The sequence below is a fragment of the Passer montanus genome, unplaced genomic scaffold (genome assembly GCF_014805655.1).
Source record: "Passer montanus isolate IOZ18808 unplaced genomic scaffold, ASM1480565v1 scaffold75, whole genome shotgun sequence".
In the NCBI taxonomy this organism is placed as follows: domain Eukaryota; kingdom Metazoa; phylum Chordata; class Aves; order Passeriformes; family Passeridae; genus Passer; species Passer montanus.
Window position 1 is genome coordinate 513,296 of NW_024372702.1, and position 12,625 is coordinate 525,920.

Genomic DNA, 12,625 nt, shown 5'->3' on the forward strand with positions numbered 1-12,625 from the left:
AACTGAGTCAGCCACATGTGTGAGCGTATGTTACCAAAGGTAGTAACTCACACCAGCCCCATATCTCAGCTAAGTTTAACCCCAAGGCTTGTAGCTCTTGCAGAAATACGACCTTTAAGCAGCCAAGTTGGTTAAATTGCTGTACAGAGGGAAACTATGTAAACAGGTCACTCACTGGTTTCGTATAGTTGCAGCTGTTGATGTGACTATTGGTGTGGAAAAAAGAATAGCAAATCTTGTTTTGCTTGGCACAGAAATATATTTGCATTTTGAAATGGGGCATGAAGTTAATGGGACTAAAGCTGCATAATATAAATAAAAAGTTTGTAGCTGCTGAGATATAGTTTCAAGATAGGTACTGGTCTTTCCTGCGCATTTTTCCCCATCACAGTAATGGTTTAAAACAGCAAACTGCTTTTTTTATGGCCAAGCTCCCCTCCATACTATTGGTTTTAATTTATATTTACTTATTGATAATGCTGTTAATTGTGACATGCAACCTGTTATGAATTAATGATTACCTGCTGTTAATTTCTTCTAGCTAAATATTTGCTATGTTATGAGTGCTAAATATTTGCTATGAGTGTGTTATAGAGATCATAAAATGATTCCCAAGCAGACCATGGGGCAGAGATTAACATACTGAGAAGAACAAAGCAAACTTTTCAGGCTGGAAAGTGCTAGGCAGCGCTGGGAGGAAAATTTCTGCTACTGAGTTGCAGTGGGGGGCAAGAGAAAGTCATGCAGATATTAAACATAGCAGAGGGGAAGGTGGTAACACCAGAATGCCAAATGGAGTCAGACTGTGTTTAAAAATGCTGAGATATATCATCTGTTAAGCCTGCTCACTTGTGTTGTTGATGTAAAATAGGAATGCCTTGCAGAGGATATTAAAGCTGTTGCTTTTTAAAATTGTTTTTGGTTCAAGCAGTCTTGCTAGCTTTCCGCCAGCCTAAATCCTAAATCTGTAATGGACTAACTTGTAGATTTTTGTCATATCAGCAAGGTCTAAAATGCAGATGTTGAGCAAAAAGAGGGTACAGTATAGGTCAGAAGTGGGTCTAGTTAAGAAATACTCTGAAACAACTTCATTCCCTACCAAACCTTCTCTGCTTTTTCAGCTCCAAGTGCCAGAAGCACAAGCTACATCCAGCCTGGGCTTTTTTGTGAACAAATTGGATGGCATGTGGGTTTTATGAATACATACATAGTCATTTGGTGAGCTACAGGCCCATTTCTGGCTTCACTCCAAACCTAGTGGTGCCACAGATGAGGCGATGCCCACTTCAGAATTTGTGTGAGACTGAGAGGGAAGAAATTAAAGAGCAGAATGAATCCTCAACATGAATGACAGGAGTGTGTTCTGCCACAGCAGCAATGGGCAGAATAAACTCTCCTGTCTGTGTGCCCATGTGTTGGTATGATGCTTACAGATCCCTTTATCTACACTTGGACTTTTCCTTCTTTGTTTTTTTAGGGTCAGGAGTTGACTATCCGTCAGATTGCTCTTCTTGGCTTCAGAGACTTGGTCTTGCTAAAAGTAAAGTTGGAAGAAATCCTTCCCCTGGTCCAGACAAAAGTTCCAGCTTCCATTGTCCAGATGCTGTTAATTCTGCAGGTGGGGAACCTCTGCTCTTCTTCCTCTGACTCATTTGGGTATCCTGACCTCGTTGAAATCATACAAACACTGGAGGAAAAGTGGGGAGAGTAGAGGGTGTGATGAAGGGGGTGTGATATGTGCTTATTTAGAAGTGGTCAGTATTAAAATGTGAGCTGAATTTGGATGCCCTGAGCTTTCCTGGGAGCAGGTAAAGATGTTGCCTTCAAAGAGCTGGGTTTAGGGGGCTTTTTGTACTTCTCCTCCCTATCTTTTTTTTCACACAAATTTAATCTTCTAGCTTGTCTGAATGCCTCTTTGTGCCCTAATTTTCCTGATTTCTCAGCTTTGCAAGGACAGGGCAAGTGTCCATCACAGCAGATAATGGAATTTGGATGCACTGTGGCTCTGGCTGCTTGACACTAGCACCCTGGTTGGCTGGGATGCTGAGTAGTGCCCATTAGAGGAGAAATACCTTTCGGCTGCAGGCAAAATGAGAGGCCATCTTTCAAAGGTCTCTCCCAAGAGATGTAGAGCATCTGTAGTAGCTATCCTCTTTGTCTGGGTCTCAACAGAATACTTTCCAAGCATGCCAACTACAGTGGTTTTATTTTTTTCTCATATTGCCCAGCCTGACAGTTCTGAAAAATGCCATCTTACATGTTTGAATTGATAGAATCAGAGAATGGTTTGGGTTTGAGGGGATCCTAAAGATCATCTAGTTCCTAAAGAACATCTAGTTCCAGCCTCCCTGCCATGGGCAGGGACACCTTCCACTGGACCAGGCTGTTCAGAGCTCAATCCAGCCTTCCTCTGAGCCACGTGCAGGACCTTCCATTAGGCCTTGTTGATTATCACGAGGTTTGCACAGGCCCATAGCTCAAGCCTTTCAAATTCCCTCTGGGTGGCATCCCTTCCCTCCAACACGCCACACAGCCCAGTGACTTTTATTTCTTCTCCAGCATATGGTGTCTGAGAATTAAACTTTATGAAGCACAACCAAAATTGCAAAGTGGCTAAGCTGGTAGTTCTGTATGAACTCTCACTGTTCTGATGTTCCAGTGACCCTGACTGGAATAGCAGGTGATACTAAAGTGCTACCTCAATTTCCTGGATGTTTTTTTAATACAAGAATTTTGAGAGCAAAGAGGACTTCAAAGCAGCACATGTGAGGAAAAAAGCTTATTGAGGCTTTGCAGGAAGTTAAGTCTGAACGGTTTCTGAAATTGCTGTTAAATTGGTTGGTGTTATCTACCATCTTCACAGCTGTAAGCTGAACCACAGAGGGTGCTTTGCCTGCAGTCCTGCCTAGGGAAAGAGCAGTGCTTTTGCCCAAGGCGTGTTAAGTGCTTTTCTACAAAGAGTTTTCTGGTAGAAGCACCCTGGCACAATGACATTGCTGCAGTACTCTGTGCACATCCTCAGTGTGAGCACACCTCGTACCTTCCTGTCACTTGCTCAGAAAAAAGAACTGTCTGCTCAATGTCCGTAGGGTGTGGCTGTAACTTGAACAAGGAGGTTGACCTGAAAGGCACCCAAACCTCCATCAGCTCCAAAAGCTTTACTGACACAGTTGGGATATTCCAGTACAGAGAGAATTGACAGACCCCAGGCTTTATTCCAAAATCTTGTAAGGGTTATGTTGACCTTTTGTGTTTGATTTTCAGAGTGTCCATGAGCCTACTGGCCCCACTGAGGGCTACCTACAGCTGGAAGAACTGGTCAAGCAGGTGGTATCACCATTCTTAGGCTTGTGTGAGGATCACAGCTCCTCTGGTAGCACCTGCTTGCTTGGTAAGACATGCACATTGTACTGAAGCTGTTATTGGGGTACACAGGTTGGGTAATGGGAGGCATTTGTGCTGGAAAAGGAAACTGCATGACTCGCATGAGAGACAGAAAACAAAGGCTAAAACACCCTTGAAAATGCCCTGATTAATGTTTCTGGATACAAGTTTTTGTGACAGGCTTTTTCTTGTCCATGGCCTAGTGAACTATTAGTGCCCCATCACTGCACACAGACCCCCACAAAGTCTCCCCTCTCTCTGGACATGGGCTGCATTTTAAAACCCTTTTGTCCATGCCTGGTGTACTGCTTTCACCACAGTGAGAGACTGTACCTGGTCCTTTGCTGCCTGCTTCAGCTGCTGCATCAATGAACTTTTGCAAACAGCAGAACTGTTGCATATTAATTCTGAGAGATGACAGGGATTTTGCATAAAGTCTTCCTTCCATCCAAGGATTCTGTTTAAAAAAAAACAAAACCCAAATTAAAATTCTGTGTTTAAGGTATGGATAGACATGTCTAGGTGAGAGAATGGGCACCTTACTTAAGGAAGAGCATGCTTATTCTGGGAAACTTCTTCACGTGATGCAGGAGCTCTGCTTACACATGTGGCCAGCCAGAAGAGATTGGCTAGCTAATGGGCATAGTGTTACTGATTTGATAGTCAAGAAGATTTAAATAGAACAAGTGAAGAAAGCTCCAGTTTCCCTCTGTTTTTGCTAGCTTTAGCCTTTGCTTCGATGCAAAATTGTAGCGAGCTGGAGACCCACAACCTGCCTTGTACTACACTTGCAGCAGAAGGGCAAAGATGGGCTTGTGGTAGAAGAACTTACTGGAACTCAGACAATCTGTGCCTGTAATAAACCCATAGCATTGCTTTAGGAAAACTGTGGCTTAGGATTTTTGTTCTTGTGGTTGCTGGGCAATCAGATATCTTCTGTGCAAGTGAACATGGTTGTACAGTTCAGCCTGGATTTGCAGATCTGATCCTAGGGCTCAATCTAGACCAAAATCCCCTGTAAAAGTTGGACTTTGACAAATGTGATTGCTTTGCTGTTTATGGACAGCTGTATGTTGCTGAGATGGTTTAAAAGGTAGCTGCCTGACCTGTGCTGAAGTTTCTAGCCATCCTGGATTTCTGCCAGCTGAACGAGGCATTTATGCCATTAAAAAAAAAAAAAAAAGGAAAAAAACCTACACAAGCTGGCCTTGTAAAACTTATATGCCTTAAAATAATTGAACTTACTTTGATTTTAGCTCTCATTTATTTGTCTATATTTCCAAAGTGGCCTTTTACCCTTGCTCCACCCTGTGCTGAGCATGAGGAAAGAAGGAATTTGTGTTTGCAGTACAAGACAGGGACTGCAAACCAGCATTTTTCTACAAATAATAATGGTATTTTCACAGGGCTGCTATGGAGGTGGCTTCTATTCCTTAACTTTCACTTGTGATCAGACTTCTTTCTCTTCCCTCTCCCTCTTTCAGTCACCTTTTTGCTTTCTCAGAACCAGTTTCTTCTCTCACTGGGCAGCCTGTAATGTTGGTGAAGCCCAGTAGGTTCCCCATAGTAGTTTTTGGGAGGGGATGCTGTTGGGCTTGGGGTGTGCTTGCATTCTACACAGCTGCTCTGGAGACCAGACTGCCCTCTGGGCTGGAGCCTTCAGGGTAAATGAGTGTTGGGAAATGTGGCTGAAGCTGTCTGCTCCCAGCTGTGAGTATACATAAGGCTTCAGCCTGCAAGGCTGCTGTATCTTAAGCTGATTTCAAGCAGAGGGGTGTGAAAAGGACAGGACCTCTCAGAGAGGGGAACTGAAGATGGCAGCATTCGCACCTGCTCTCTTAGCACCCTTTTGCTTTGCCTGTGTAAATTAGCCATAACCTGTGTGGTAAGGATGGAGTATGCCAAGGGGATCCAGCTGGCTAAGAAACAGGGTTTATATTGGGGATAGGAGAACAGATAGAACAGCCACACATCACTGCTGATCTGAGGTTGCTTGCAAAAAAGTCCCAGAAAAACTCCTCCCAGTTTATATTCCTGGTCATAAGGCACCAAAAATAAAAACAAAATTTCTAGTTAAGCTATGCAGAACAACTCCCTTAAGAGACTGTCTTTTGTGGCCAAGAAAGTAAAGGGGGAAAAGTAAAGCAATAAATGCATGTTCAGAGTTTAGGCTAATTTCACCTAATTTTTTTCTCAAAAGAGTCATATCCTAATGCCCTTTAACACTACAGCTTGCTGTGGCTTGAGCTGCAGATGAAACCTAAAGAGTGTATTTGCTGTAACCAGTCTCAGAAATTATTTGTGCATACTCTTAAGTGTGAATGAACCATTTTGAATTGGTGTATTACTGGCAGTAGCAGTGTGAAGTGTTGGCTCACCTGTTCCTCCCTGCAACAAATAGGAGTTTTTCTGCTTTTCTTCCTGATACAAGCTTACAAAACTCTTATAACCTTCAGTGACGAGTGCTTTGCTTTGCATTTTGTTACTCTTATCTTCTGCAGTCTCGGTTGGAGGCCTTTTATATGGTTTAAAGGCTTCTGACTTTACTGAAGTATAGGGTCTCATTTCATAAAGTTTGTGAGACACAAAGAGTCACAGGGAGTGGCTCCATCAGCTGCTGCAGGGACAGACCCACAGGAGGTGTCCAAAATCACATGGAACATTGCAGGGGGGTGGAAACCAGCAGGTGAACAGTAACAGTGTCTGATTCAACCTGCTGGGGTGGGATTACAGTGAGCCAAGGCAAAACTCTGACCCCTGCCTTCCTTCAAGCTTTCAGTGTCAGAATTGGCATGTGCTTCATGGTACTGCGCTGGGGACTGCGCCTTGGGTTTGTGCTTTAGACCTGGCAATTTTCCTCCTTAATGTTTTGCTGAGCAGATTGTACAGCCCACACCCACCCATTCTGTGTCACTGCCTTTCTTCCTCAGCACAATACTGCCTTTCCCTTGTGCCCCTTTTCCCCAGGCTGTTGTGGACTGTTCCTGCGCACTCTTAGGAGTTTTCTGCATCCAGCCTCCAAACCAGATGTGTTGCAAAGTGGATGAAATGTTCTTTTTCTGGCATGATCTTTAAAAAATAATGCCAACAGAATGGTCTGTTCCTAGGCAGATGTAGAGACAGTGCAATGTAAGCACTAGGAATTTCACATTGACAACAGCTAATGGCACTTCCTGAGAGAAATTTTTCAGAGATGGGGATGGCAATTCAAATCCCCAGTGAATGTGTTTTTTAGAGACTTGTGCCACTGTAGTGTCACTTATTTTAGTGAACCTGCATGTGAGTGTACCTACTTGGTCTTCACCCCTTGATAAAAGAGAAGACTCTCAGGATGCTAGAGAGTCCCTTGGCTGCACTGGTGACATTTTGGCTCACTTCTCTCACAGGCAGCAGCCCCTGCACCAGGATGGGAGGTCTCTCTGCTCTGGGGCAGAGGCAGGTCTCCTTTCCCAACACCTAGCAGTATGAACTGGTGAGCTCCTGACTGCTTTCCACCAGTAGTGAAGTGGGGCACTCTGCAGCTGCACACTGGATTCTCTCTGTTCCCCGAGGCCAGCCCAGCAGTGTGACCAGCGCTCCGTTTGCGTGCTGTTGACCATTCCTGCTTCCTCTTTCTCTTCCAGAGAGACGGTACTCCAGATCCTGCCCGAAGGCCCTGACCCCGCTGACAGAGCAGGAGGGCGAGGCTTACCTGGAGAAATGTGGGAGCGTCCGTCGGCACACGGTGGCCAACGCGCACTCGGATATCCAGCTCCTGGCCATGGCCTCCATGATGCACACGGGCATGGTGGTGGAGGAATCGGACACTTCTGACCAATGCCTGCTGCTGCAGCCCAGCTGCTTTGGCCACAGGCAGTGCTCCAGCGAGCCCAGCATCGCCGATGGCCCCGAGGGAGCTGTGCCTGCAGCCGCTAGGCAGGAGCCTGCCCAGCTGAACTGCACCTCTGTCAGCTAGGAGGAGCCTGCCTGAGCAGTGGAGAACTGTATGCACCAAGCTGGACAAAGTGGTGTGTCATCCCTGCTGGGAAAAAAGGAGAAAAATAGGAGTTTTGCTCATGTCATTGAAATGGGCTCGAGGGTTCATGTGGCTGAGGATGCTATCTACATAGGTTCTTTTACCAGCCTGGGATCATTGTTGGTGGAGGTACCAGGCTGCTCCCAAATGACCACTGAGGGCTGCAAAGGTTTTGCTGTTGAACAGCACAGTCTGCCTTCTGTAAGCTTTCTCTCTCTATTATTATAAACTTTTTGGCATCAGGTTTCCTTCTTTTTCTTTGGTATGATACAAATTGAGTTCTTTCTGCTTTTCTCCATCTTTCCCAATTGTGCTTCTTCTTTGTTCTTTGTCCCTTCAGTGGAGGCAAAGTGTTTTTTTGCTTCTGGTGCTTCGTAGTGAATGCTGAGCACTTCATTTCTCTTTTAAAGTTGAACTCAGGGATGGAGCCATTTGCATCCTGCAGAAAGATCTGCTGAGGTGGCTTATGAGAGGAGGAGATCCTTCATTTTGCTTCCCATGGGCATAGATGAAAATTCCAAATCAGAATTGATCAGACGTACTTTTTTCCCAGGCCCAAAGAGAATCGAGTATATGAGGAGTCTGAGCTGACTGTATGTACTTCATATGTACTTTATTTGGTTCCAGTCATATCTTGGGGGTTCTGGTATAAATTGGGTGCAAAGGATGGCTGGGGTATGTAAATTGGATGCAAATATACTGAGCATCCTGGCACTGAGCATCAATTTGCTCTCAAAATGTTAGTGTTAATAGGGCTATGATGAAAGAGAAAATCAAATGGATAGGAGATGCTGCACTTGTGTGAGAGATGTAAAGATGCTTCTCAGCACTGGGCCATCGTGACTCCAGACCAGGAGGTGATGATCAGTATTTCATCCTGGCCCTACCCTGGTACTTTTAGCACTCATGGATTTCACAAGACTGAGGATACTCAGCAGGGTGTGGAAAGGAGTCCTGGCTCAGTGTATTCATGAAGTGCTCCTGACCTCCAGTGGTATCTGACTCAGTGCAGTATTGCTTTTAAGATAAAGTGAGGGCTCTTTGCAGTCTTTGGTTTTGTTTTTATTGTGAAGATTAGGAGTGGGTCCAGGTGTCTGTGTCAGGCACTGCAGCCTGCAGTGTCTGCTTTGTAGCATCGCTTGGTGCTCCAGTGCTGCTTCTGTGGGGACAGAGCCAGTCTGAGCTGTCCCTGGTGTACTCTGCTGATGTCTTGTAAGCAGATTTGCAAGTGTTATTATAGGCTTAGAGGTGAGCTGCAGTGCTGCCTTAAATGTCAAATCCCATTAAAAATATGGACACAACACAACTACCACTTGAATCTACTCCAAGTGGTACTTGGTAAATAAGTGTATCTTGACAAGGAAGCAGAAGGTTAGGACGAGCCTTTGGGATGTTTTTTGCATGCTATGACATTAACTGCAGAATTTTCTCTGCTTCTGTTGGGCATTAAACATCTCCTCCTCTGCTGGCTTCACTGGAGTACAGCTCTGACCTGCCAGGATTTGGCATTAGTAGCACATGCAGCAAAAGGAGAGCTGAATGGCAACAAAGCATCAGAAATACCAGCTATGAGCACAAGCCGTGCTGCCTTGATGAGTGAGGGTTTTGCTTTGTCTGCTGTGGTTTGCAGTGTTGAGACAGATACTTGGAAGAACTTCCTTTTCCCTCCTGTCACCAGAGCTCTTGGCCCTTGGGGAAAGGCCGAGCGTTTGGATCACCAACTGTGCTTTCCATGTCAGGAGAAGAGGTTCAGTTGTGCTGGCTGCCTCCTCCTCCTCAGAGCACCCACAGTCCCGCAGAGGCCAGGAAGATATGCCTTTAAGCAGCATTCACTTCAGGTGGATTGTAGGATAAATTGCTCTCTTGTTCAAATAAATTGGTCTGATCAGGCCAACTTACTGCCATGTGTCCCAGGGCAGCCATGGATTGTGGTGGAGCTTCAGAATCTCTGTGATGGCAGCCACACCATGCTGGTCTCACCTTGGCACAGTCCCTCCAGCATGGGGCAGATGATGGTGTGCTGCTCACAGTTAATTTCTTTGGCCCCTTTCCGTGATTTAAAGTCTTCTCTTACTCACGCTGAGGTGTGTGGGAAGTGGTCACACTGCAGCATTTCAGTCGACTCTTATGAATGCTTTTCTTCTTTCTGTTTCTCCTGTAACCCATTTGCCTTCTGTAAACACCCGAACCATTTTGATTACAGAGCAGCACCCTCTTTTATGGTGAAAACTAGAACGATGTATTTATTTCCTGACATGTTCTTGGATCATCTCTAGGGCTAATAGGGAATTAGTCCTGGTTTTAACTTGAATTTCTTTTATTTTTCACATATGTATGATTTTAACTATTTTGGTTTTGTATCTGTTACTTTGCAAAAATTTGCACCAAGCCCTCTGAATCATGCACTTGTCCCATTGTTTTGTTTTTACAGAGGATTAAAGCTGGTGGCTTTACTTTGTGAACTGAAGTAAATACAACCTGTTCTCTAAACCACACCAAGTGTATGGTCATGACCACCACTTTTACAGTCATATGAAATTGCACAAGCCTCTGCAAGTGCTTTTCTTTTACAGGCTGGGTGAACCTGAAGGTGGCTGGAAAGCTGTGCCATGGTGGCAGTGTGAGGCTGCCCTGGAAGGGCCCTGGGAACAGCTCTGAGCAGCAGTGCTGAGCAGCTGCTCTCTGCTGAGGAAGCTTCCAGTCCTCTGGAAGCAAAGACTCTGTCCCCATGCCAGAGCTGCAGCATGAGAAACACTTGCATTTTGGATACAGGGTTCTGGTTTGGGGTTGCACTGTGTTGCTGACCATGTCACATGGCTGTGACAGGGCCACAGGGTGGGTCTTTTCTACACTCGTGGTCACCAACTTGAGAAGACCTCCTGGAGGAGCTGTCAGAATGGGAAGAAGGAATTTCTCTCACCACCTTCTGAAGTCTGTTACCTTCTACTTCAATAATGACCTGGACTGAGTCCCTTCTCATCACAGTGAATCTATCTTCCTTTTTTACTGTGTCTCCTTCTTAAGGTAAGTGATTTATTCTGTGCCCATGCATTTCTGTCATAAACTTATTGATGGGGCTATGCTTAGTACCACTGGCCTTTTTCCTGATATTCCCCATAGCCAAGCACATGTTTTTATTGCAAGAAAGTAGAGCTGTTTCTGGTCCTAGCCATGTGGACAGCAACTTAGTTGATTTTTAAATTTTTTTTATCAATCGGAGAACTTGCAGTATGTCTTGCTGCTGGCACTGATGGCAGCGGGGTGAACACTGCACGGTTTGAGTTGCCTTTTCTTTTTAGGTCCAAATGGCAATGGATTCACTTTTGGCACTTGACACTGAGTCAGCAGATGGAAAATATTTGGCTCTTAGAGGCAGCCTGTGTCCCCCAGAGAGGAGAAACTGCAGCTCTAGTGAGAGACAAATTGTGGTATTTATGGTGTGCTCAGTTATGCAAACTTCCTAATTTTGCTGTAGTCTCAGTGTAGGAAACCTTCCTGACTGGATTCCCTGTTCCTTTCCAGCCTGGCTCCTTCCCCATGCCAGCAGCAGGACTCCTGGGCCTGGCAGAGTGCATCTCCCTCACCCTGAAGGAAAGTGGTGTGTTAGATAAAGCCACCAAATGGGTGTCTGAGCTCCTGGAAGAGGCCAGGCTGGCTGTGTTACCTGGCTGCCCCTTCCCCACTTGGGACAGGTCTGCACAGAGCCAGCACCACTTCCCACTCAGGAAAGCAGGTGAGAAAGCAAGACCCACCCTGGCACGGATTCCCCACAGTGCCCAGGGAGTTTCCATGCGGTACCTGAGCTGGAAATTCAGCCCAGGGTCAACATTCTCTGTAGGAAAATCACTGCAAATTTTCCCGTTAATTAAAAGTGTGAAGAGCAGGGTATTTGGTATTTCCCTGAGCAAAGAGGAGGTAATTAGTCATCCTGTTCATATTTCAAATATGGAAGGTGGATCTGGCAGGATAAAAATAGGTTAAAGGGGATATTCTTGCTTGCCCACAGATTTGGAGAGGGCTTTCTCTTTCCCCTGCGATCCCAGCAGCTCCAGGTAAGGGCACCAATCATTCCAGCAAAGGTACAGCTCATTCTCATCAATGTGGTGCTCAAAATGGCATGCTTTAAATAACTTGCTGCCTTTTATATTCATTACTTGCATCTGAAGATACCTGGAGTACCCTTGTTAGTTATTTCCACCTAGGAGAGCAGGTGCTGTATCATTATTGTGCCAGTTCACATCTCTCCTATGTGTAAGTTCACCCCTTCCAGGGGGCTAATCCTGCCCCAAGCACTTCTTGTGAAAGCTGTCCTAAGTCCACAAGGAGTGGCAGCTCAGATGTTTGAGTATTTGGGTGCATTTCTCCAAATCAAGGGATGAAAAGAAGTGACAATTCCAGTGCATAAGTAAGTGAACTGAAAATTGTCATTATTTATCAACAGTTGCTTGCTGTGCATGGCCAACACAGTCTTGGGGCCACAAATATGGGCTTGTGTGTAGGAGACTCACCTGTGTGGGAGAGAGCAGCAAAGAACAGATATATGCAGGTAAAGGAAATAGCTGACTAGATTAATCTTCACCTGAATGATTGGTATAACAGAAGGTAGAGGTTTAATTATAGTTTGATCATCAGATTTTGCAATGGGCGAAAGGAAAGCAAACTCCTTAAACAAAAAGACAATAGCTTGAAGGGTCCCACCTACCCCAAACTCCTGCTATAGCACAGAGCAGATTTTCTGTAGCTGTGAATTGCAAGAGTATTCAGAGAGTTGCTGTTTGAAGTGTCTCTCATTTGGCTTCAAAGCTAATTCCATCTTATGTTCAGAGCTAGTTGATAATTCCTGTGGCATAATTATTATAGACTGTGCAGTTAACAACCTCTGTTATGTTGGAAAAGAGATTGATTCTCTGACTCCATTCTTTCTGACCTTGAAATTTATGAAGACAGATGCATTGGCTCACACACAGGACTTTTCTGTGGTTGTTGAGTTTGGTTTCTTTGGGTTTTTTACCTTTTTAAAAACTTTTTTTTTTTAACCTGAAAGAGTGTGTTCTATTAGAATTGCTTGGGCTTCTCAAAGACAGACCAGTTACAAGATGCTTAGTCTTCAAGTCAGTACTGCAACAGGACTGCCTAGAAAATGACAGAATTTATTTATATTAAATGTCAGTAAGGAACCACAGACTGTGCCACAAATCACCTGCCCTGCAGGCCTCAAACTGATTT

The 12,625-nt window shown here is 44.9% G+C and overlaps 1 protein-coding gene across 5 annotated transcripts in view; it reads left to right on the top strand.

Annotated features, from left to right (window-relative positions):
- PRR5L (proline rich 5 like) overlaps positions 1 to 9,894 on the top strand; it is a 42,575-nt gene extending 32,681 nt beyond the window's left edge. For all 5 annotated transcript variants that reach the window (XM_039730979.1, XM_039730976.1, XM_039730978.1 and 2 more), the window contains 3 exons: positions 1,478 to 1,618; positions 3,265 to 3,391; positions 7,008 to 9,894. In XM_039730979.1, the coding sequence (XP_039586913.1) occupies positions 1,478 to 1,618; positions 3,265 to 3,391; positions 7,008 to 7,339 (600 nt within the window). In that variant the 3' untranslated portion in view covers positions 7,340 to 9,894. The remainder of the gene's footprint in view (positions 1 to 1,477; positions 1,619 to 3,264; positions 3,392 to 7,007) is intronic.
- The last annotated feature ends 2,731 nt before the right edge of the window (positions 9,895 to 12,625 follow it).